Source organism: Balaenoptera acutorostrata, chromosome 5 (assembly GCF_949987535.1).
Source record: "Balaenoptera acutorostrata chromosome 5, mBalAcu1.1, whole genome shotgun sequence".
Classification (NCBI taxonomy): Eukaryota; Metazoa; Chordata; class Mammalia; order Artiodactyla; family Balaenopteridae; genus Balaenoptera; species Balaenoptera acutorostrata.
This window is the reverse complement of record NC_080068.1, coordinates 54,382,672-54,405,292: the sequence shown is the minus strand read 5'-3', so window position 1 is coordinate 54,405,292 and position 22,621 is coordinate 54,382,672. Positions and strand designations below refer to the sequence as shown.

The 22,621-nt window shown below is 37.1% G+C and overlaps 1 protein-coding gene across 3 annotated transcripts in view; it reads left to right on the top strand.

Annotated features, from left to right (window-relative positions):
• The window catches only part of SLC4A4 (solute carrier family 4 member 4), a 347,003-nt gene that overhangs the window by 257,077 nt on the left and 67,305 nt on the right, over positions 1-22,621 (top strand). For all 3 annotated transcript variants that reach the window (XM_057546346.1, XM_057546345.1, XM_007193578.3), the window contains exons 13-14: positions 6,953-7,086; positions 13,371-13,642. In XM_057546346.1, coding sequence (XP_057402329.1) covers positions 6,953-7,086; positions 13,371-13,642 — 406 coding nt within the window. The remainder of the gene's footprint in view (positions 1-6,952; positions 7,087-13,370; positions 13,643-22,621) is intronic.

Here is a 22,621-nt window from a genome sequence, read left to right as displayed (position 1 = left end):
ATGTTCTAGTTTCAAAAAGTTAGGTGGGGATAGTCTGTCGGAATGATCCAATTAGGTTGCTTTGGTAAGAAAAAATAAATGTCTATTCAGTGACAAAGTAAAGGGTGCTGCACTGCTTACTTGCCTCCAAGGGATATTGGTCATCCTTTTCCCTGGAAGGAACTTTAACTTTAGATAATTTACTTCATTTTATTTACAAATTTTGAATTAAACCTGTTTGATTGAAGTTAAGTAAATTTTTTTTTTTTTACCAAATTTCATTTGTCAGAAACCTTTTTGGTTGTTTTTTTAATTTGAAAGACCTTTGTCAACTCTATTTTCTTGGTGATCAGAAAATGATAGTCATTTGGGCAGCAGTAGAGATCCCAAATGATGCTAAATTCTAAAATTATTTTGTGTTTAGCTTGAAATTATTTTGAAGTAGCTTTATTTTTAATAAGATATAATTATGCATTGTGGAAAATTCAAACAATACAGAAACACTGCATAGAAGATCATTTTGCTCTTAACTCCATCACCCAGAAATAACCATTATTAACCTTTTCATGAATATCTTTCCTTATGTCTTGCAATGCATGTGGAAACAGATCAGTGTATAGGATTTTATGTAAATAACATCATATGTGATCATGTACATGACTAGCATTTCATGGAAGTGTTTCCACTTCAATACGATCTTGAACATCATTTTTAACTGCTGCATCTATTTATACACATGATGTATGTGCTATAATCTACTTAATAAATTCTCTATTAGTAGACTTCCAGTTTTTTTCAGTTTTTTCATTTGTTAACAAACTTGGTGCTTAACCACATTTTCATTCTTCTTAATTACCTCCTTAGAGTAAATTCCTAGCAGCATGTGATTGCAGGATATACCTATTTTATTTTTGTTATTTACTTCAGATTACACTCCACAAAGGTTATACCAATTTATACTTCTCCCAGTAATGGACAAGAGTGCTGGCTTGCTCACACTCTTGCAAGAACAGAATTTGTCTCATATTCTCATTTTTGTCATTCTGTGGCTTGAAAAAATGATGGCTCATTCGTATTCAATTTAAATTTCTTTGATTTTTAGTGAGAGTTAATATCCTTACACACTTTATTGCTTACCTATGCATCTTTATATTTGTACTCTTGGAATATTTTCCTTTTGGGCATTCTTTTTTCTTTTTTTTTTTCTCATTGACTTATAAGAACTCTTTGTATAATAAGGATATTTTTCCTTTGCTTGTCAGAAATATCGCAGATATATTTTCCCCCAAGTCTGCCATATCTTTTAACCTTACTTATGATTTCCTTTGCTGTCAAGATTTCAATTCTTCTGTAGTCAAAACCTTCAGTCTTTTATAGTTTCTTATATTCGTGATGTATTTAGAGAGATTTCCCCACCCCAAGATTAGAAAAATATTTGCCCACATATCTTAGTTCTTTTATGTTTTCATTTACATTTTTTATCCATCTGGAATTGATTTTTGTGTAAGGTTATACTGGTATTTGATGTTTGGACACTTCAGATGATCTAGATGCATATTCACAGCTCTTCAAACAAAACAGTATTGTAAAGCCTCCCTTACTTGCTCATCCATTTTATTGGACTTGGAATTGAAGCTCTTTGGTAAAGATTTTGGCTCATACTTTTCTTCAAGCAGAGAGCTAATTCGTCTTTCAAGTCTTCCCTCTTTTTTCTGTTCCTGCTGGGCAGTGTAAACAGAAATCCTGTTTATGACAACAAAGCACTTTCAGGCAGAGTAGATGGCACACTAAGGACTTGGCAGCTGTGATCTGTCAGGACAGAAATCCTTGATTTATAGTCTCTAGCTACACAGGTAAAGTAAAAAATGAGGGTTGTATATCCGATCTTCTTCCCTAGTGTAAATGAATGGTCTGTGTAACCACCGATCATCAACCATGCTAGCAGGTGGTTCTTATTTTGATAGAGGAAGGGAGGTTGCTTGAATGGCTGCACTTTAGATTTGGACCATATGAGAATCACCTGGGGAGCTTTGAAAAACTATGGATTCCCCAGGCTTGATCTTCGGAGATCCTGATTTAATTGTTCAAAGTGGAGATAAAGAATGTTTTGTTTGTTTGTTTGTTTTTTAAAACCCAAAACACAAAGCAAAAAAGAAAAAAACCTTCCCAGATAATTCTCCTGTGACTCAAATTTAATTTAGATAATTGCATCATCTCTCCACTTATTTTTGATCATGTGGCTTTATGTCGGGGATCTGACATCAAAACTCTTACAGGTAATTCAGATTTGTCTGCTTATTTCCAATGGCCATGTTTAAATAGCATTAGGCTGCATCATTTTTCTTGGCTAAATTTCAGATTCAAAGACTCATCTAGAGAAGTTTAATTAATCAACATTCTACACAGTTTGAATAGATTACAACCAACATGTGCCGAAATTTCTTTTTATGGTTAGAAGACAATATTTTTAAAAAGGCTTGAAATATAGCAATAGTGTTGGTGAATATTTTAGCATTTATTGCCACCAAAATATTTTTTTTCTCAAGTTTTACTTGGTTGAAAATTGTCAAAGAAATAGAAAATCTTTTGTTTTTTAAGGCAGTTTTGCATTTGGATTAATTATTAATCCAAGTAATACATTTCTTAATAAGAAGGACATAAAACAACAAAGGTCATTCTTTAGTGTTATATGAAGATACTAAAGATACTAAATTGCAATAAAGTCGAAGTAGACAGCATAAATTTTTAATGTTTTATCATTTTGAATGTGCTTGCTTTGTGTTAGCCATGACAGGCATGATGGCCCTGGCAGACCTTGTCACAAGTAGCTCAAAGACAAAATGCTGGTGTTACCAATCATGGTTGGATTTTTTCTTTTTTTCTAAAGAATCTTGCTCCTATGGTCAGATTTCTTTTATGCTTGATTTTTCTATTATGAGACTTGGGTTGATTTTCTTGGCTGTTTTGTAAGACAAGGACCATTTTTGGTTTAACATCGTACCCTCACGTGAGCAGAAAAATGTTCACAAATTGTTTTAGATGTGGATTTTGACTTCACTGCTGTAAAGTAAAACCAACTGTTTTGTTTCATTGTAGTTGATTCTGTGTGTTTAGTAACACAAGGAATGAAAAGAAGCAACAAAACCAATGGCTGTAGCCGTCACCCTCTCTAAGGCTTCTGTTGAGTTGGAGTATGCTCTGCGAAACACTGTGAATCTATAAAGAGGCTTTTCTCCCTCTTTTCCTCTGAGGACTGATCTTCATCTTTTCATATCACTCCTTTTGACTGTCACTCTCCATCTCCTTCCTCCTTTGAAGAGACAGAGAAGTAATAGAGGCAGACTGGGAAGAAGGAGATGAAAAGCAGGAAGAAAAGGGAACCAGCATCTTATTACATCTCTACTTTATTCTTAGGTCTTTCTATAGTATGGTCATATTCAGTCCAAATAATTATCCTATGAAATAGCCATTGATTTTATAGAGGAGAGAGTTAGGATTTAGAGAGGTTGATAACTGGTGGAGCTGAGATTTAAACTCAGATATCCCTGACTCCCAAGACCTGCTCTTTGTGCGGAACCACCTGGAAGAGACCTTGGAAGAGACCTAGTTCAGCCTCCTCATCTCATATCTGAATAGATACATTATGTATATATTACTGTTCATCAAAAACATATCTATCAATGACTGTGCTAAGCACTCGACACGCATTATCTAATCTAATATTCACACGGATGGTATGAGGCATGGAGAGGTTAAGTAACTTGCTTAAGTCATCGATGGAGTAAACGATACAGTCTAGATGTCAACTTGAGGTGGTCTGACTCCACAGTCCATTGTTATACTGTACTGCCTTGATGTTTTTCTCCTACATGAAGAAGCCAAAATGGACAGAGGTTAAGTGACGTTCCCAAGATCATCAGCTCTTTGGTGACAGAACAGGGTCTAGACTCTGGGTTTCCTGAGGGCCAGTGGACATCACCTAATTGGAAATGGAATAAAATAAAAGCCAAATCAAAATGGAGCTGGAGTGCTTTGTGTTACCTGATTCTACCACCGCTCAGAGCTCAGCCACCTACGTTCTCATGAATTGCTAGGGAGTTTGTTCCTCTGTGGCAAATCAGGTGTAGAAGTGTCTTTATGAGCTATAGCTATTAAAAATACACACATCCACACATTATTTCCTTTTTTATTTTAGTGAACACTGACTATAATAAATCAGAAGAGGGGTTTTGGATAGTTCACTTTATAAATTGCTTTAAATTCTAGTTACAGTTAAAGTTATTCATTTCATGAGATTATTTTTTTAAAATTTCTGTACTGTCAAGAGCAACATGTCAAAATGTGGTGAAAATAGTTCTTTTCTCAGAAACACTGGAAACATCTCTGAGTTTAAGCAAGTTTCCAGTGCAATGTGTATAATAAATCACCTGTCTCTGTTTTAAAATTGTCAGTAACAGAATGGAAACTGTAGCACTTACCAAAGGAGCAAGTACTAAAATAAAAGTACTCTACTTTTTTAACAGTCACATGACTTCCACAAATCAAAGCCGTTTTCTGGAAGAGATGAGTTGTTATCTTTACTGAATGAGCAGTGATGGCTGTTAGCCTTTGATAAGCAGGATGTAGGGTGTGATTTGGGCGTGTTCTTGGATTCCTTTAGTGTCTCCTGGGTGCTTGCAGAGCATGTGGTGGGATAGTGTATAGCACGGTGGGAGGGAGAGAAACATGGATGAGACCAGAGACCCTGCTCTGGCCCCTCACATCAGACCAAGTAGAGAATTCTTAACCTTGCGTTCCTCCTTTCTTCATTCGTGTTCTCTTTTACACTCAGGCTGTGCTGTAATTTGATCCTACAGTAGTGATGAGAAATAGTCACTCCCCCATGCTTGATAGAGAATGATGCAGTGAAACTTTGCCCATCACGTGTCCCTAGAGTGTGGCTTGTCCTGCCACGCGGAGCCTTCCATTCCCTACCCTTTCATGTCACACACACTAAAATAAGTCATGAAAAAGAAAGATGAATGATAAAGACATAAAAAGCCCAATGTCAATGCACAGGAGGTAAAACACTGCAAGCCTAAGAAAATCCCAGCCGAAGGTATACCTTTTCTCTTTGCCAAGGGTGTGGTAGTAGTTGGGCAGGTAACCATACTCCAAAGACTTGTGCCACAGCGAGTGTGGATTTGTTCATATCATTTAACCCCCCTGAAACTCAGTATCTTCATGGATAAGAGATCAAGACTAATACTATTTGTTGGGCACAGGGGAACCTCTTTCTCTCTTCTCTACATAAAGGCAGCCTGTTTCTGTTAGCCTTGCTTGTTATTCTGCTTGCTGCCCCCCTGAGGAAGAATGAGCTGGACACAGTGATTATGTGTGGAATGGCTGTAAAATAACGGGATGGCCCCATTCAAACATGCAGTGGAGTTCACATGTATATAAATGGGGTCCTCTTATGAGACTCACCTGCCAGATTTCAGACCTAGACATTCAGGACGGAAGTAGTGGTACTGAGTTGTTTAGAAAGTGTCTGCTCACTGTATGAGGAGCCAGTCTTATTACTCGTCAATTCTTGCTTTTTTGCACCATCCCCATCGCAACCCCATTATTACATAATGCTGTGCTAAAGGATTTTTCCCTGTTTTCCCAGTTGAATCCTACCCTTAAAAGAGGAGGATATACTATTGCTAATGTCATTCTAAAGAAAATATTGCTGGCTTTGAAGCCATGTAAAAAATATTTCAATATTTTGACATTTTTCTTTAATTTGTTCAGTCTTTAGTGATGCATTATTTTAGTGTATGCAATATCTTCAAGGTGAAAAGATTTAACTTCTTTGTTAGTAATTTTTGGAAAATATGTATCCTATTGCTTATGCTTTTTTTACGGGGTGTGGGGTGGGGATGTGCGTGTGCTACAGAATGGATTTCTTCCCCTTGATGTTTGATCTCTGAATGAAGGGTTCTTGTTAGCCTAAAAAACAAAAATTCAAGTAATCATTATAATAAGGTTCTCCTAGGATGGCTTTTGAGTGGGGATAGCACTTAGTTTAGTTCTGTAAGTTGATTTTAAAAAAACAATTTCTTTATCATAATTTTGTGTATATTATATGATATTTTATATATGTATATATGTGTATATACATATATACATATATATACATACATATATATACATACATATGTGTATATACATATATATATACACATATAAACTCTTTGTTCTTGTTATGCTAAAGGGAAATAATAAGTTGTTTCTCAGAGATACACCTTTAGGGACATGTGACCACAAAGGTTTAGTTATTCGTGTCCCTGTGCATTTACTTCCTCTAAAGTAGCTCTTGAAGCTCTTGTATAAGTTTACATTGGACACTGAATATGTACTAAGAAATTTTGTTTGGAATTGGTGTCTTAGAGATTGCAAGATAGAGGGCAAATCATTTTTTTGTCTCCTCTTTGCTCCCTCTTCACTTAAAAAGCTTCCCTCTGTAGAAAATAGCTTTTATGCATAAAATGTAGCTACTTATAAGTACCTGCTATGTGCAAGGTGAAATCTGGTTAAAACAAACACTGAAAGTAACCACAGAGAGAAAAATGCCACCAAAAGTACTAAATCACTTCTTCGCACGTGGTGGGATTTTATAACGTGATTTTATGTACAGAAGCTTCAATTAATATTTTTAAAAGTAGATCAGAGTCACCCTTTGCCTTCTGCAATCAACCACTAGTCATTACAGTCATTATAGTTCTTTGGAGCAGTTCAGCCCTTGGAGTAGGCAGGAATGACTAAATCACATGTATGGTGAAATAAAAGGTAGTATTCATATTGGTAAGAATCTTTATTCTTTATATTTGATATGTTTGCGATAGCCATCATAATAGCATATTCACGTGGCTTCACTCCCCTAGTGACATCACACATGAAAAGAGAAAAAGACAAGTTTCTTTTAACACCTGTCTTTTCTTTCCATTAGGGCGTGTTGGAGAGTTTCCTGGGCACCGCTGTCTCTGGAGCCGTCTTCTGCCTCTTCGCTGGTCAACCACTCACTATTTTGAGCAGCACAGGACCTGTTCTAGTTTTTGAGAGGCTTCTATTTAATTTCAGCAAGTATGTACATACATATCTAATTATAAATTAGAATTGTTTGATTGTAGACCGTTCACAGTCTAGAGAGAGCACAGAGTAGTAAAATTAGGCATAAGAGAATACGCGAATTTTAAGATTTGGAGGTTCAAAGGCCCTTAGCGATTAAGTCCTCCAGCACGTGTTTACGTGTGCTTCAGCTGAGGCCGCTATGTTCTGTTACCTCTTGCCCTCCCCCGTGATCCTCTGCCTTGTTGTCCTGCTTTGTGCCTCTGGAAGCTGGCCGCCGTGGACTGCAGCCCTCAGGCCCCTTTGCCCTCTGGCTTCCTGCAGAGCCCCAGGAACACAGGCAGGCAGAGCGGTCAGGGTGTGTCTGCTTCCCCCACCTCACTGCCTCTGCTTCACCAGGCAGTCTGGCAGTGCGCTGTTGTCCTCTGAGTGTAGCCCCTGGCAGGTGGCTCTTCCACCCTGCCTCTGGCCCTCACCAGGCTCTGGTGACTCTTACTTCCTTGGCCTTTTCAAGCCAGGGGGTAGAAATGGCTTCCTGATGTTGCTCTTCCCTGAGTACTTGCCATTTTTTTTGTTATTCATACCTCTGTAAATAGTCCACGTGTTAAGCTTTCCTCAGAATCCCATTGGAGATTGCCTTCTATTTCCTGCCATGATCCCGACTGACACACTAGAGAGATGAAGTGGCTTGTTCAAGGTCACGTGGCTCGTCTGTGAAAGAGACAGGGTGTTCCTGTGGTCCACTGCTCCTAACCCCCCATTCCAGTGTTCTTAACTAAAGATACATTTCTAGACTCAAAGGAGTAACAACTAACACTTATTGAGTGCTGACCATGTACCAAGTATTGTCCTAAGCACATTACAGGCACTCCCTCATTTATTTCTTGTAGCAGTCCTATGAGGTAGGGACTGTCTCCTGTTTTATAGATGAGAAAGCAGGCATGGAGTGCATAAGCAAACTGCTGAAGGTTGCATCACCAGTCGTTGGCAGGGCTGGGATTTGAATTCCTGCTTTCTGACTCCAGAGCCTACGCCTTTTATGGAATCACTAGACGTTACTACTGGGCATGACAATTGTGATACCAGTATTTCCTTTTAGATACTGATGGATCATTTTAAGAAGGGGAAAATTGAGTTAAGCAAATTATCCAAGTGACCACAGTAGCACACAAATAGTTTCAAAATCAGATTGGGAATTCTGGCCTCTTTCTAATGAACTTAATACGTCTGAGAGAGAATTGGCTTTACTGGCAGATTTCAATACCCAGACAGATTGCAGAAATTTCATACGAATTGCTAACATTCCTTGTTGGAATTTAAATATACTTCTATTGTTATACACTTCTAGGATTTTAATATTAGAAATGTCATTACCTACTTAATGCCTCATGGACATAAAGACTCATATAATAGCCTTTGAAACTGTGTGTGCCGTCAAAAAAGATCACAAGAGAGAGGAGGGAATGAGAATTTGAAATGAGTGTTTTGAGAACTGGGTGAAAAGAAAAGCAAGGGTCTTCCAAGAATTTAAAGTCCCAAATTTTAAATAGTGTTATGTTTTCTGTAGATCATTACTACAAATCACTCCATCATAATTCTCAGAAGACCATTGGAAAGAATTCTGCTCATGTCAGTTTATAGAAAGAGTCAAATAGTTTATCTATGTTTAAGAAAACATTGTGGGAGACAAGAAAGCCTTTGTGGAAAGATTAAACAAGCATGTACTATAAACAGGAACAAACATGTGCAACCTTTGCAGAAAGATTTATTGGATGCAATGTGATCAGAGCCTTAATCTACAGAAAATGTTTGCATCCTGGTTTGCTTTAGATAATTGTAGGATAGAGATTATTTCCTTTCACTAAGCAAGTTCCTTTCTCACTTTCCCTTCTGTTTCATCATAATTGGAAACTTCAACATAGTTTCAAGTGATTTATTTTCAAATGGTTGTAAAGCAACAAGAGATATTTGAGAAACTGTTTTAAATCCATCACTGGGTAACATGTGACACTTATGTGGCAAACCTTATTCTTTAATTCACAATACTATATCATTTGTTTGCATATCATAACAGCAATGCTAATATTTTGTACAGATACAGAGTATTTGTGTAGATCACTGTTTCCCAAAGTGTGTTTCATCATTTACTAGTTTCATTAGATGCCCCATGAAAAAAAAGCTTCTGTGATCCCCGTAAGTCTGGGAAGTGCTGTACATTATATTATATCCCCCTCTTGGTCATTCTCTTTACACTTTAGCGTACTAAGGGATCTGAGAAGTCACTCCGTAAAGAAACTGTTTTACTATGTTTTGCCCTGATTTCCCCCATCATATTTTACCTTTTTTTTGTTTGTTTGTTTTTGGAGAAATAGGTAAATCCTTGTTTTATGAGTTCAGTGGGCTCAAACAGTAACTCCACATAATCCACAGATTTCTCTCTGACTTGGAATACAGGTTTTAATATTTGCCCTATAAACTGGGGAATCAGAAAGGCATGTGAATGATACGCTGTCACCTTTTAAAATTAGTAACAGAATGAAGGAATAGCTCACAACTTTACAGAGAACACGTAGTTTTGTTTCCCCAGTTCTGCAGTCTCTTTTGCACTATTTTTACACGTTTATCCCAATAATGGAGAATTAGATACCTTTTCCTTTTCTTCAGGAAGGATCTGAAGGAAGTTTTAACAGTGTTCTAAGCCACTTAGAAACTTCATAATTAAGGTTGGATTTTAGCCTGTATAATTGTCATTTGGTCATTTAATAATTTCTTTCTTATATTCTATGAACAGTTTACTTTTGGCCTTCAAATTATGATTTTCTTCTATTCAGTTCCTGGATTTAATCATTTAGTTTAGGGAGTTTATATTTATTTGTCCGTGGCTGATTTCTGAAGCATGCTTCAAATGTGAGTTCTTCAGTTTGTCTGTACTCTTGGGTTTATGCTGCTCAAAACTATCGCTTAAAATCTCTAGAAACACTGAGTCTTACCAAAAGGATATACACACATTTTCTCCTTCTCACTCACCATAGTTTCTTTGGTCTCTACTATCATTTCCTTTTTATAGCTTGTAACTTTTTATAACTTAATTGCTATTTAAACTTGGCACCAAGGGGACTGATAGTCTTATTGGATGTAACATTGCCTTTTATTGTAGTCATTACTGTTGATAGGCTTGTTTAAAGAAGTTCCTCATCTTTTATTCCTCTTTCTTCTTGCTGTTGTAAACATATCACTTTCCTACCTAATGGAGTGATTGGTATTAGTGATTTTATTTGGGTTATTCTTACGGAGCCAGTCTGGGAGTATTTAAGTATTTTAGAGGAGCTATTTTGGCATATTGTTCAGGTCCTAAGATTTAAGTTTATACATGCATTTTTTTCCCCTTTGCATTCAGACTGATGGTGTTCCTGACCATTAGCTGGTGATTAGATTTATTTCTCATCCTGTTTGTAAACATCAATTTTGTAAACAACCATTAGCATTCTTAGAACAAATTAAGATTGCTCTTTCATCTTGTTAGGGAAGCAAAACTAGATAACTGTTTAAAACTTTATTTTAAGGAAAAAGTCTGTTGGCTCAGAAGTAATAAAACTGTTTCTGAGCTCTGACTCACTGTGTGATAATGTAAATTATCTCAAGTTCCTAGAATTTAGCTTTTTCTTGAGTCTACTTATCTCAGAAAGACATGCATAAGATTAAACACTGGGGTTCCAGACGTAAAGGGAACTGTGAGGGAATGCCAAAGATGTCTTCAGAAAGATTTCAGGAAATCTATAGACGATAACTTTCTACCCAAGTGTTACTGATCTCCTGCTGTGGTAGTGTATTCCAGTTTGTGTGATTTGGTGAGAAGGAAACAGAGGACCATGACTTTAAGACCCACCCTACCATGAGCTAAATATAAATTGGACAGGAGGAACCGTGCTGGAATTTTTAAAAGGAGCAGTCCAAGAGTACAGAGATTTGGTTTCTGGTCCAGCTCTGCCATTAAAGCCTTGGCATTGGATAAATGACTTAGTTTCCATTGGTCTTGGTGTCCTCATCTATAAAATGAGGCATATTTGACCAGTTGGTGATTAGTCAGGATTCTCCAGAGAAACAGAACCAATAGGATGTGTGTATACATATATAAGAGATTTATTATGAAGAATTGGGTCACACAGTTATAGAGGGCTGGCAAGTCCAAAACCTGCAGGGTGACCCAGCAGCCTGGAGACCCAGGAGAACTGATGTTCCAGTTCAAGTTCCAAGGCTGTCTGCTGGAGAACTAGGAAGAGCCTTTGCTACAAATCAAGTCCAAAAGCGGTCTGCCTGCTGGAGAGTCCTCTCTTGCTTGAGGGAAGCTGGTCTATTTGTTCTATTCAGTTGAAGAACTGACTGGATGAGGCCTACCCTCATTATGGAAAACAATCTGCTTTATTCAAGTCTACCAATTTAAATGTTAATCTTATCAAAACCACCCTTAAACATCCAGAATAATGTATGACCCAATATCTGGGCACCTTATGGCCTAGTCAAGTTGACACATGAACTCTAAGCAAATTTAATTCTAATATTCAGTAAAATTTTCAGTCGGTCATCGTCTGGTTACCTGTGATAGCTCACCAGTCAATGACAGTACTGTAACTGGCTCTGTCAAGTTGTAACCTGCAGGCATGGCTTAATTCATCTACCAACTCTTTATTGGAACCCTTCTATGCGCTGGGCACTGTGCTAGGTAGAGAATTTGAATTTTATTCTAAGAGCAGGGAGAAGCCACCAAAAGATTTTAAACTGGGACATTTGATTTACATTTGAAAAGGTCATTTTGACTGTGATGTGGAAAATGGCTTTGAGCAGGGCAAGCATAGATATTAGTAAGGAGGTTCTTAATAAGAATCAGTCAAAGACTTCTTGGTGGCCCAGGCTGGGATGTTGGTGATGAAGGTGTTGACACGATGTCTTTGGGAAAGTATTAAAATATGTGGCTGTCAGTTATCAGAAACTCATTGTCTAAAAGCAAGTCCATCGAGCTTCAAGTATGCATGATCCTTGATTTATTTTTTTCTCACACAAGAAATGAGATTACCAATAACTGCTTTTGCATCACAAATGATGAGGAAAAATAATCTATTTTAAAACACTCTCCACATAATTTTAAAAGAATCAATATGAAATGGTAAAATGTCAACACTTGACCCATCTTTTCCTAAATGTGAATCTTAAACTAATTTACTTGTAAGAAATGGAAAGGGCATTGAAAAAAAATGGCCCACTTAGATGGAGGCAACCTATTCTAAGACTGTTCTTCACACACAGCTTCAGCAGAAGGTTATCATGCCTGTGAGCGAGCTTCAAGAGGAGTGGTAGTGTCTAGTGGTAACATGGCAATGCAGCCTTTCTTGATCTAACTACAGCCTACATATCTGATCCCATCTCCCTGTGTTGGTGGCACTTGGTCCACAGGGAGCATTGCACGCAGTTTCATGACACTTGCCTTTTTGAGTACTCTTTCCTCTTCCTGGCTTGGCCCTCCCTGGTCTATCCAGAAAGTTCCTGCTTATCCTTAAATACCTTGAGTTTTTTCTGCAACTTTATCTGTCCCCCAACCTACACCAGCCCGAATTAGTTACTCCTTCTTCTCTGACACTGTGTGGGAACTTTAGGTATCACTTAGTATTTTATAGTGTGATTATGTTTATCAGTTTGTCTTCCTCAGTAGACTTCGATGACTTGGGGACAGAGAACATATTTATCTTAGCATCTTCCTTAAGCAGAAAGCCCACAAATATTTATTGAGCACATGCTGGGTACCAGTGTTATGCTTTCAAATTGTTTATTCTGCAAACTCTGTAAAGGCAGGGATTGTCTTTTTTGAATGAGAAAATTAAATGAGGGGATGGAAAAAGATATTTCATGCAAACAGAAATGACAAGAAAGCAGAGGTCACTCTACTCATATCAGACAAGATAGACTTTAAAACAAAGGCCATAAAGCAAGATAAAAAGGACACTGTATAATGATAAAAGGATCAGTACAAGAAGAAAATTAATGAGTTATTTACATTCAAATGTTATGACTACTTTTGATGTGCTTTTCTCAAACTTCTGGAATTATTTCTTAGCGGCAGCCTAATGTCACTAGACCAAATCCTTAAAGGTAATACTTTCTGGGTAAAATCAAGAATGAGCTTTATATCTAGTGGCTAAAAGAGATCTTGTATTTTTAACAATCATTCTATAGTCGTTTGGTAGTTTTGGGTTATTCTTTGTGTTCCTTGGAGGAGGAGTCTAAATGCCTTTCTGCCTTCTTTCCAGGGACCATAATTTTGACTACTTGGAGTTTCGCCTTTGGATTGGCCTGTGGTCAGCCTTCATGTGTCTCCTTTTGGTGGCCACTGATGCCAGCTTCTTGGTTCAGTACTTCACTCGCTTCACTGAAGAGGGCTTCTCTTCTCTGATTAGTTTCATCTTTATCTACGATGCTTTCAAGAAGATGATCAAGCTAGCTGATTACTACCCCATCAACTCCAACTTCAAAGTGGGCTACAATACTCAATTTTCCTGTGTTTGTATGCCTCCCAACCCAGGTGAGGACAGCATGCTTATAGTGTTTATGCTTACCCCGTGTTTGGAGGAAGCCGTAGGCTCCATGCATGCACACCTTCAACACGGTATCCTGATCCTCAGGAAAGGGTTTTATTTTCTCTGAGAAATCATCCTGCTGAATTTATAGTCTCATTGCCGGAGGTATCTTAGCCATGTGATTCAACCGGGAAGTGAAGTCAGGAGCTCTGGAATGTGAACATAATTAGCTCAGTGCTTTGAAACTAACTCAAGCTACAGTATTTGCAAGGACATTTTGTGTACATTATTCTTGATCTTCTCTGATAGGTGAGGAAACCAGGTATCTATATAACAGATATTAAGGACCATACCAACCTAGTCCTCTGAACTTCTGTTCCTTATTTTGCTGCTTCCTTATTGCTGTAGGAATCTCTTCCTTAAGTAAATTCTAAATAGATTATCTTAAACTTATAGAAGAAGCAAAATACTAATTCACTTTATATAATTTGAAGCATGAAATTAAGAAAGAAATTCAGACTAGAGTCACCTAGTGATAAAGTAGAGCTTTATAAGTTCATCTGGGCTAGACAACGTAAATAAGAAAGGAAAGGAAAAGAAAAAACAAAAGAAAGAAATAAAAGAAGGAATATTATGTTCTTGGAGAAGATTTATATTCTAGAGTTAGGGAAGACATAAAATTAACTTGTTGGTAAGGAATATGATTCTATACATCTTAGCACTTTAACATCCATCTTGCTAAACGTGAGTCAGCCTCAGAACCTTTTCACAGAACAGTGCTCAATTTGGTCTTTGGAATTTTTTCTTGGAGTAATTCATTATCACTTTATAATATGGAAGGCGTTTGGGGAAAAAAAGATTTACTTTGGGGAAAGTTGCTTTACATCTGCTTTGGTAGAATGAGGGGTGGACATTTGTGTCAGACAATTAAATGCTAATAGTGCTAGTGATACCGAGTTGTGACATTAGCTACAGGTCATCGTCCCTTAAAATAAAAATTGATATACTTTTTGACTAAGGTCTTGTAGCACCAGAAACACAGCAGTGTATTGAGGGCTGTGTAAACCTGGGCTTAACCATAGGGCACATTCATGTAACAGCCATTTATCTATAGCTTCTAAGGAAAAACCACTTACTGTTTACAGTAAAACACACATGGTTTTGTTATAGACTAGAATGCAAGATGCTTAATTCAAAAGCTCCACAAGAATTTTAATGCTTGTGCAGGCTGTGTCAGATGACTCCCAGCTATTTTGGTGGTATATCTGCCGCCTTCTCTCTGCCACTTTGGTGGAGAAGTCTTATAAGATCCATATGCATCTTGAGAGGTGAGAGGAAAGAGAACAGTATCTCCCTAGAAATGGGTCAGTCAGTGACACTGGTGAAAAGATAGGGCATTGTTGGGTTTTGCACTTATGGATTCTTTTTGTCTTGTTTAAGGAAAATCATCTCACATTAAAATAAATCCCACGCTTATTAAAAGCAAACAGAGACAGGTAAAAAGTAGAAATTTGAAGATTCAGGCAACATGGGTGCCGTAGATACAAAGACCTATTATTGTTAAGATGTATACTGATTAGAAATATTTCAAAACTTAAGAAGTGTTTGGAAAAGAGTAAGCACTTAATACATGACAGATATGATTAGAACCAATTAAATATCCTCCCCAGAGAGACGCAGAAAATGTGTTGCCATTACACAACTCCTAGAGCTCTTCCTGGGAGAGAAGGGGATAAAACTCCCTCTAACCATGCATCCAGGACATTGCGGGGGAAGTCCAAACTACACGCGTTCAAAATATCAGATCACAGACATATTTAATTGTGGGATTTTGAACTTTCCTTTTTACTTATTTGTTTCTATCTATTTATTTATTTGTGGAAAAGTCTGTGCTGACTTCTTAGGCATTCTGAGTAATCATATGTTAAGATTTTCTAGAGGAAAAAAAATACTACCAGCTGTTTGGAGGTTTGAAGTGTCATGAACCAAATGAGGACTTTGTCAGCACACCTGTCACAAAGATCTCCCTAGTGTCAGCCCCACACCTACCTGAGGCTATTGGAAACTTGCATTCATTGTTTTAATTGGATGCTGGCAGAGAAGGTAATTTGAAACCAGGGAAGACATATCTGAATGCGTTTTCATTGTGAAAAGTACAACAAAAATTTTACATGTAATTTTCCTTCCAAGAAGGATTTCTGTTTTCTTGAGAAAGTGATATTGAGGCTTGAACCGATTTTACCCATGCATAGCAAGTGCTGGCTGAGGGGGTGATAGATAACTTTTCCTTTGACCTGTTTTCCCTATGTTGTATAAAAAGTCTGTCCTAAATAGCTAGGAGCTGTCTTGGAAGGATTCTGACAATTCCACTACCTCTAGGGGTTACCAATAAAGCAGCGTAGCAGGGCTTTGAAGTCAGAAAATCTTGTATTCAAGTCCCCCTTGGCTAATGCCCAGTGCGTGACTTTGGACAAGTTCCTTTACCCAAGGAAACTTTGCCTTATCTTCCTTACCTATAAAATGGGGTTAATAATAGTACCTTCCTTAAAGAATTGTTTTGAAGAAAAAAATGAGGTCTTACAGACAAAGCGTTTAGGACAGTTTCTAGTAAGTAATTAAATGTTAAGCGTATAACTACCATTATTATTGCTGTTGTTATTTATTAAAATTTAGGGTTCATAAGTATGAATGACAGGACAAGCAAACCAGTCTTCATCATGCTCCATTCTTAGCAAATGTTGTTGGGCAGTTGGCTCATTCTGCAGCAAGACTGTTGGTTGCACCCCTTAGTTTAGAGTCGTTCAGATGAGTGGCACTCATGGAAGGTATGTACGTGAATGCGAGGGATTATTTAATCCATGGAGATGAGATCTGTTTCTAGTATGGAAAAAGGCAAATGGATATTTGCATTTTCAGGACAATCTCATGTTTTACAAAACCCTTTTTAAGATGAATGATCATGTATTTCTCCCATAACCTTAATACTTTTTGATAGAAGACTGCATAGACCCACCATAAATTTAGTTCTTCATGACAACAGACTGAAAACCAATAGCGAGAGAATAATACAGTTGCATATACAGCTAGAGTAAGTGTTCTAAAAACAATAAAAGACTGGTCTTTCATCGCAACATGCACTCCTAGTAAAAGAATTCAATCAATGAGCCAATAATATTTAAACTGGCGGATGACTTGTTTTTCAACACCGGGGCAGTATGTAACGATGAACCAGCAACTGCGCAGATGGAGTCGGGACCCTGCAAACTGAGGAATGATTTTACAGGAAAGGAAATAGGGGTCACTTAATCTCTAAGAAAACTATATTCATGGCCACAATAATATTGTGGCTTTTTTGGTGCTTTGTGAAGACAACTCTTCCTCCTCCCTTCCTGATCTTTTCTTGTTCTCACTTGCTTCCATAAAACTTCATCATCTCCTGAGTTTCCTTGTCTTAATGCACCTTTTCGTCCCTTCCTCCTGCCCCCATCTGCTGCTCAGTAACCCTCATACACCCAGGTTCTCATTTATTGAAGAACTAAGGAAGCTCAGTTGCAATTGCTAAGAGGAAAGTTAGCCATGAAATTTGACACATCAGTCAGGTTTTTATTAGCACATGGTTTTTGTGCTAGCATTCTCTTTTCCTAGAAATAAGACAGTTATTAATTAATATATTAATAGAGGTAATAGATGTTCTATTTCCCACTATGCCTTGATGGTTACATAGCAGAGGGTATATAGGAAAGAAGATGATTCAGTTCAAAAGCCCAGAATGAAAACTGAACAATATCCAATTGAAGGACAATTCACAATATTTCATTCATCACCAACATCCCAATTTAGGAAATTGTTACTGTGATAAAATATAAACCATAAATACTTTGGAGTAAAGGAAACTGAATTTTCGCTCTAGTTAGCAGTGTGACCTTGGGCCAGGCTGATTTCCTAATGTCATCGTTTTATAATCTGTGAGCTGGGTTAGTAATTGTACCTACTCTTAGAGGTTACTATAAGGATTAAATGAAATGGGATATGTAAAATTGTTTGGCACCTAATAGTAAAAATTTGTTGTTTTTTTCATTTCTCACTGTCCCACAAAAGATGCCCCAGCAGTTAAATCTTTTAGTTGTATTCTTTTAAAGGGGTTCACACGTTTAACTTCCCTAGAAAGGGAAGTTAAATTTAAATTTTAAATTTTAATTTCCATTTTAAAATTAAATTTAAATTTTAAATTTTCCTAGGAAAAGATATTGACTAGGCTTCACTGTAAGCTTACCAACAAACAAACAAAAACTAAGGTACTGTTGTAAATAAATATGAAACATTGAAGTGGTATTTAAAGGGAAAAATGTTAAGGAGTTCAGTGCATCATAGTTAGATCATTTAATACTATACCCCTGAATCTCAAGACTACAAAAGTGTTGTACACTATACACAGTCATGTAGAAAAAGGCTTTAAAGTCCCAGAGGTGAGATACCTAGTTCTTCTAAAAAGAATCTATCTACGTAATTCATTCGAAAACATTAATGCTAGAATTCTGTAAATAGGGAACAGGACGTAGACTTTCCTCCTTCTCTTTCCCCCTCTCCTTCTCTTCCTTCTCTTGCCTTTTCTTCTTCCCCTTCTGCTATCAACAAAAATTTACTGAGGGTGTAGTTCATTGCTTTTTAAGAATTGTGCTACTTGCAATGAAGCAGATCACATACCACACACACACCACACACTTACACATGCATGTACACACACATACACACATATATACACACTGCTTTTTATAAAGTGTGTTGCTTTTTAATTAGTGTTAATTACTTTTTGAATGAATGAGGTCAGAAATTCATTTGACCTAGACTTTAAATTTCTACCCTAGTACCTTTGTTCATTTGCCTAATATGTCAAGGTTGCAGTGACTATACACTCAAGGGCATTGTTAATATTTTGGAAAGGGTCAAAATACATTTTCTGACCAGGTGTTGGTTTTGTATCTGGAGGGGAAAAAGGCTTGCTAAATATGATAAATAAATTAGAAAGGCAAGGAAAATTGCCTCAAGGGGATAGACACTATACTCCTAACAGAAGGGGTATATCTTATCGATTCAGTGTTGACTATTCCAGGGAGAACATGCTTAATAATGGATGAATGATTAAGAAGAATAAAGCCTTTCTCAGGCACCGAGTGCATCACTGTCTGTAGTATCTCTAAGTAAAACATGACCTTTTTCCTGGCATGAAACTGTCAGACCAAGTCAAGTGATTGGAAGTAAGCATGACTTCCATTTCCACACCTTGGTTATATTTACAGCATGAGTAGGCTTGCAAATGCTTTAAAACTATCGTCACTAGAGTGGAATTTCATTACTTTTTTTTGTGTATAATTTTTCTATTATCTTAATAAATGCTATGAACCAGTATGTCATAACCATTAAAAAGAACTGCTGGATCGTGTCTCCTGTGGTCCCATATTATAGTCAACATGTGCTTCATAATTAGCCCATTAAAAGAAAATTAGGACATAAAAGATAACCCTAATTCATCTTCCATGACCTGCATCATATTCTATGCAGTTTTATTTTTATTTTATGTCATTCCCTCTTTTGCTTATACAGTGGGTTTAAGTCATAGACCAAGGGTTGAACAGGAGGTGCAAGGCCTTCTGCTGTAGCACTGCTTAGGCTTGCATTTGCCAAGATACTTTACCAGCGCAGCTGACATTTTGTCATTCTTGGTAACATGGTCTTTTGAGATAACCATGGATATTTGAAAGACCCATCATTTTAGTTTCCTTTTATTGACCTAACCTATATTTTAGCAGTTTCTGTATAACGCTTGCAGGAATCAGAAAAGGAGAAGCAGTGTATTTGGATAATCACCAGACCTGGATAGTTCTCTAGCTTTGGGTTTGAATAAAACCCAGATTTGGAAAATGTCCCCGAGAATAATGTCTATGCACATCCTAAGTGTATGATGGGTGGGTATGGAAGAGAAGTTTTTGTGAAAGTAGTGGCTAAATATATCCAGCTTATTACCAGATAGTAGCTCAGCTCCAGTGCAACGTCATAGGTGAGCATGTGAATAGAGTGTTCATGGATTAAAGAACATCTTACCTTGAACTTGTCTAGTGACAGTGGAAATCTCAAGCATGAAGTTTTGGTAAACATGCTTAGGAAAACAAAAAGGATAATAGCAAGAAATAGTGAGTAAAAACTTCCTATTAATTTTGCTTGTTTTAAGACTTAAGGCTGAGATAGTAGCAGGTAATTTCCCAAGAGCTACTTCTTCCAAAGTTTTCCTCCTTCACTTTGTCATCCCTGCAAAACCCATTTTTGTCCTTTTATTGATCTGGAAACTTAAAGCATAAATATTTGACTTTATCAAGAGGCACTCGTGTGCTCAAGATATCCAGAATCCTTAAATACATCTGACATGACCATGCAGGCAAGACACTTATTCTAAATTTTATTCTGTGTTTATTTTCCAGTTACTTAGTTGCCTTAAGATGTTGCTTACATAGAATGGAATAAAACATTAAAGGTTTATTATCATGGAGAATACTCTTCAATTTTTTCTTATTTAGAGCAGGTTAATCAGTTCCACCCTAAGAAGCTATATGTTGAAGGTATAAATTCAGATTTGACTAACATTTATTAAGCACCATCCAAATGCCAGACATTTTACTACTGGATTTGAATAAACTATATTTTAATATATATAATATTTTAATAATATATATGTATTTGATCATCACATAAACCTTGTGAGGTAGCTGACATTTTGCAGGGTTGTGAAGCTAATAGTAATCTTAGCTATATTTATTTAGAGTTTTATATTTATTTAGAGTTTAGAGTAATCTTAGCTATATTTATTTAGAGTTTACCTGATACTGGGCACTGTGCTAGCAATTTTGCCTGTATTGCCTTATTTAATCTGCACGGTAACCTTATGAGGTGGATGGTCTCAAATCCAATCTCACCAATGCGGAACCTGTGGTCAAGAGGAGTGAGGTAATGTCCTCAAGATTATGTGGCAAGGCAGTTGGGGCCACTGTGCTCCAGAAGGTGGAGTAGCCAGCATTCCAACGCAGTTCTCCTGGGACTCCTTTCTCTATACTGTGAGGTGACGGTGCTTCAGAGCAGGCAAATCTGCCTCGGTGGCCGGTTCTTGCTCCTGCTTGACCTCTTAGCCTCAAGTGAGCTTTGGTGAGCTTTGGTGCATATTCCTGATGGTACCATTTCTGCTAACGTGTAAAGCGGAGGATTCATAGGGTAGGTCCTAGTGCCCGGTCACTAGAGGATAAAGAAGAACAGCCTTAAACAGTACAGTTGATATTCTCTACATAGGAGGTATATATCATTGATGTGTGTATATCACCTCCTTTTTCTGCTCATAACTCCTGCAGCTTGTTCTTTCTCTAGATCTCTCATTAAATACAAAGACTAAAAGCCAGCTTAAGGTGGAAAAGTCACAGCCACATTTTTTTCTTTTTTTAATATTTATTTTATTGACAATTGATTTATGATGTTGTGTTAATTTCTCCTGTACAGCAAAGTGATTCTGTTATACATATATATACATTCCTCTCAACCACAAGTCTGTTCTCTGTGTCTGTGAGTCTGTTTCTGTTTCATAAATAAGTTCATTTGTGTCATATTTTAGATTCTACACATAAGTGATATCATATGGCATTTGTCTCTCTTTCTGACTTACTTCACTTAGTATGATAATCTCTAGGTCCATTCTTGTTGCAGCAAATGGCATTATTTCATTCTTTTTTATGGCTGAGTAGTATTCCATTGTATATATGTACCACATCTTCTTTATCCATTCATCTATCAATGAACATTTAGGTTTTTCCATGTCCTGGCTATTATAAATAGTGCTGCAATGAACATTGGGGTGCATGTATCTTTTTGAATTATAGTTTTGTCCAGATATTTGCCCAGGAGTGGGATTGCAGGGTCATATGCCAACTCTATTTTTAGCTATTTGGGGAACCTCCAAACTGTTTTGCATAGTGGCTGCACCAATTTACATTCCCACCAACAGTGTAGGAAGGTTCCCTTTTCTCCACACCCTCTCCAGCATTTGTTACTTGTAGACTTTTTAATGATGGCCATTCTGACCAGTGTGAGGTGGTACCTCACTGTAGTTTTGATTTGCATTTCTCTAATAATTAGTGATGTTGAGCTCTTTTCATGTGCCTGTTGACCATCTGTATGACGGACACATTTTTAAACATCTATTACTGTGTTCATTCCTCCATTCCAGAGGATCAGCTAGAATTTGATACACAGAAAGGAGGATCAAGACATGAAAATCCAAGGAACGTATAATGGTCAACCTGTGTAAATTACCTGAAACCAAGTATGGGACACAGGCTGTCCCAGTGACAATTGGCTCATTCTAAATTAACCAGGTTCCTAGAGCAAAATGTTTCTTTGCTTCATAAGCCATGGTGCTAAGCAAATAGTGAAGACACAGAGTGCAGTGTGTTTTGGCTTTTCCATTTCACCTTTCCAGAATCCTAATTAAGGATATTACAGATTCTATACACAGAGATCATTCTGCAATTGGTTGCCAAAATATTTGCATTGTATGTGTCTGGATCCAAGTGGTGTCCAAGGGCTCTTGTAGATCAAGTTTCCAATTGGAATTGATCATTCTCTCTTCTGTGAGCTTAAAGAAATTTACTTTTAATCTTATTTATGGGCTCTACCATATCCTGCCAATATGTTTATTTATAGAAGTGCTTGTTTATATATTTATTTGGAAGTCTTTCTCTTGAAGCAGCTATTTATTAAAATAAGTAGGAAAAGTATATACTTCTTACTTTTGTTTTGATACTGGTCTTTTGGGATTTTTGAGAGCCAATGTGCATAGCTTGTCTCAGAGGAATACTGAAAAGATGAAAGAAACTTGGATGAGCAAATTGACATGTATCCAGAACTCGAGAGCGGTTACTAAAAGTTCAGATTGGAACTCGTGGTCTTTA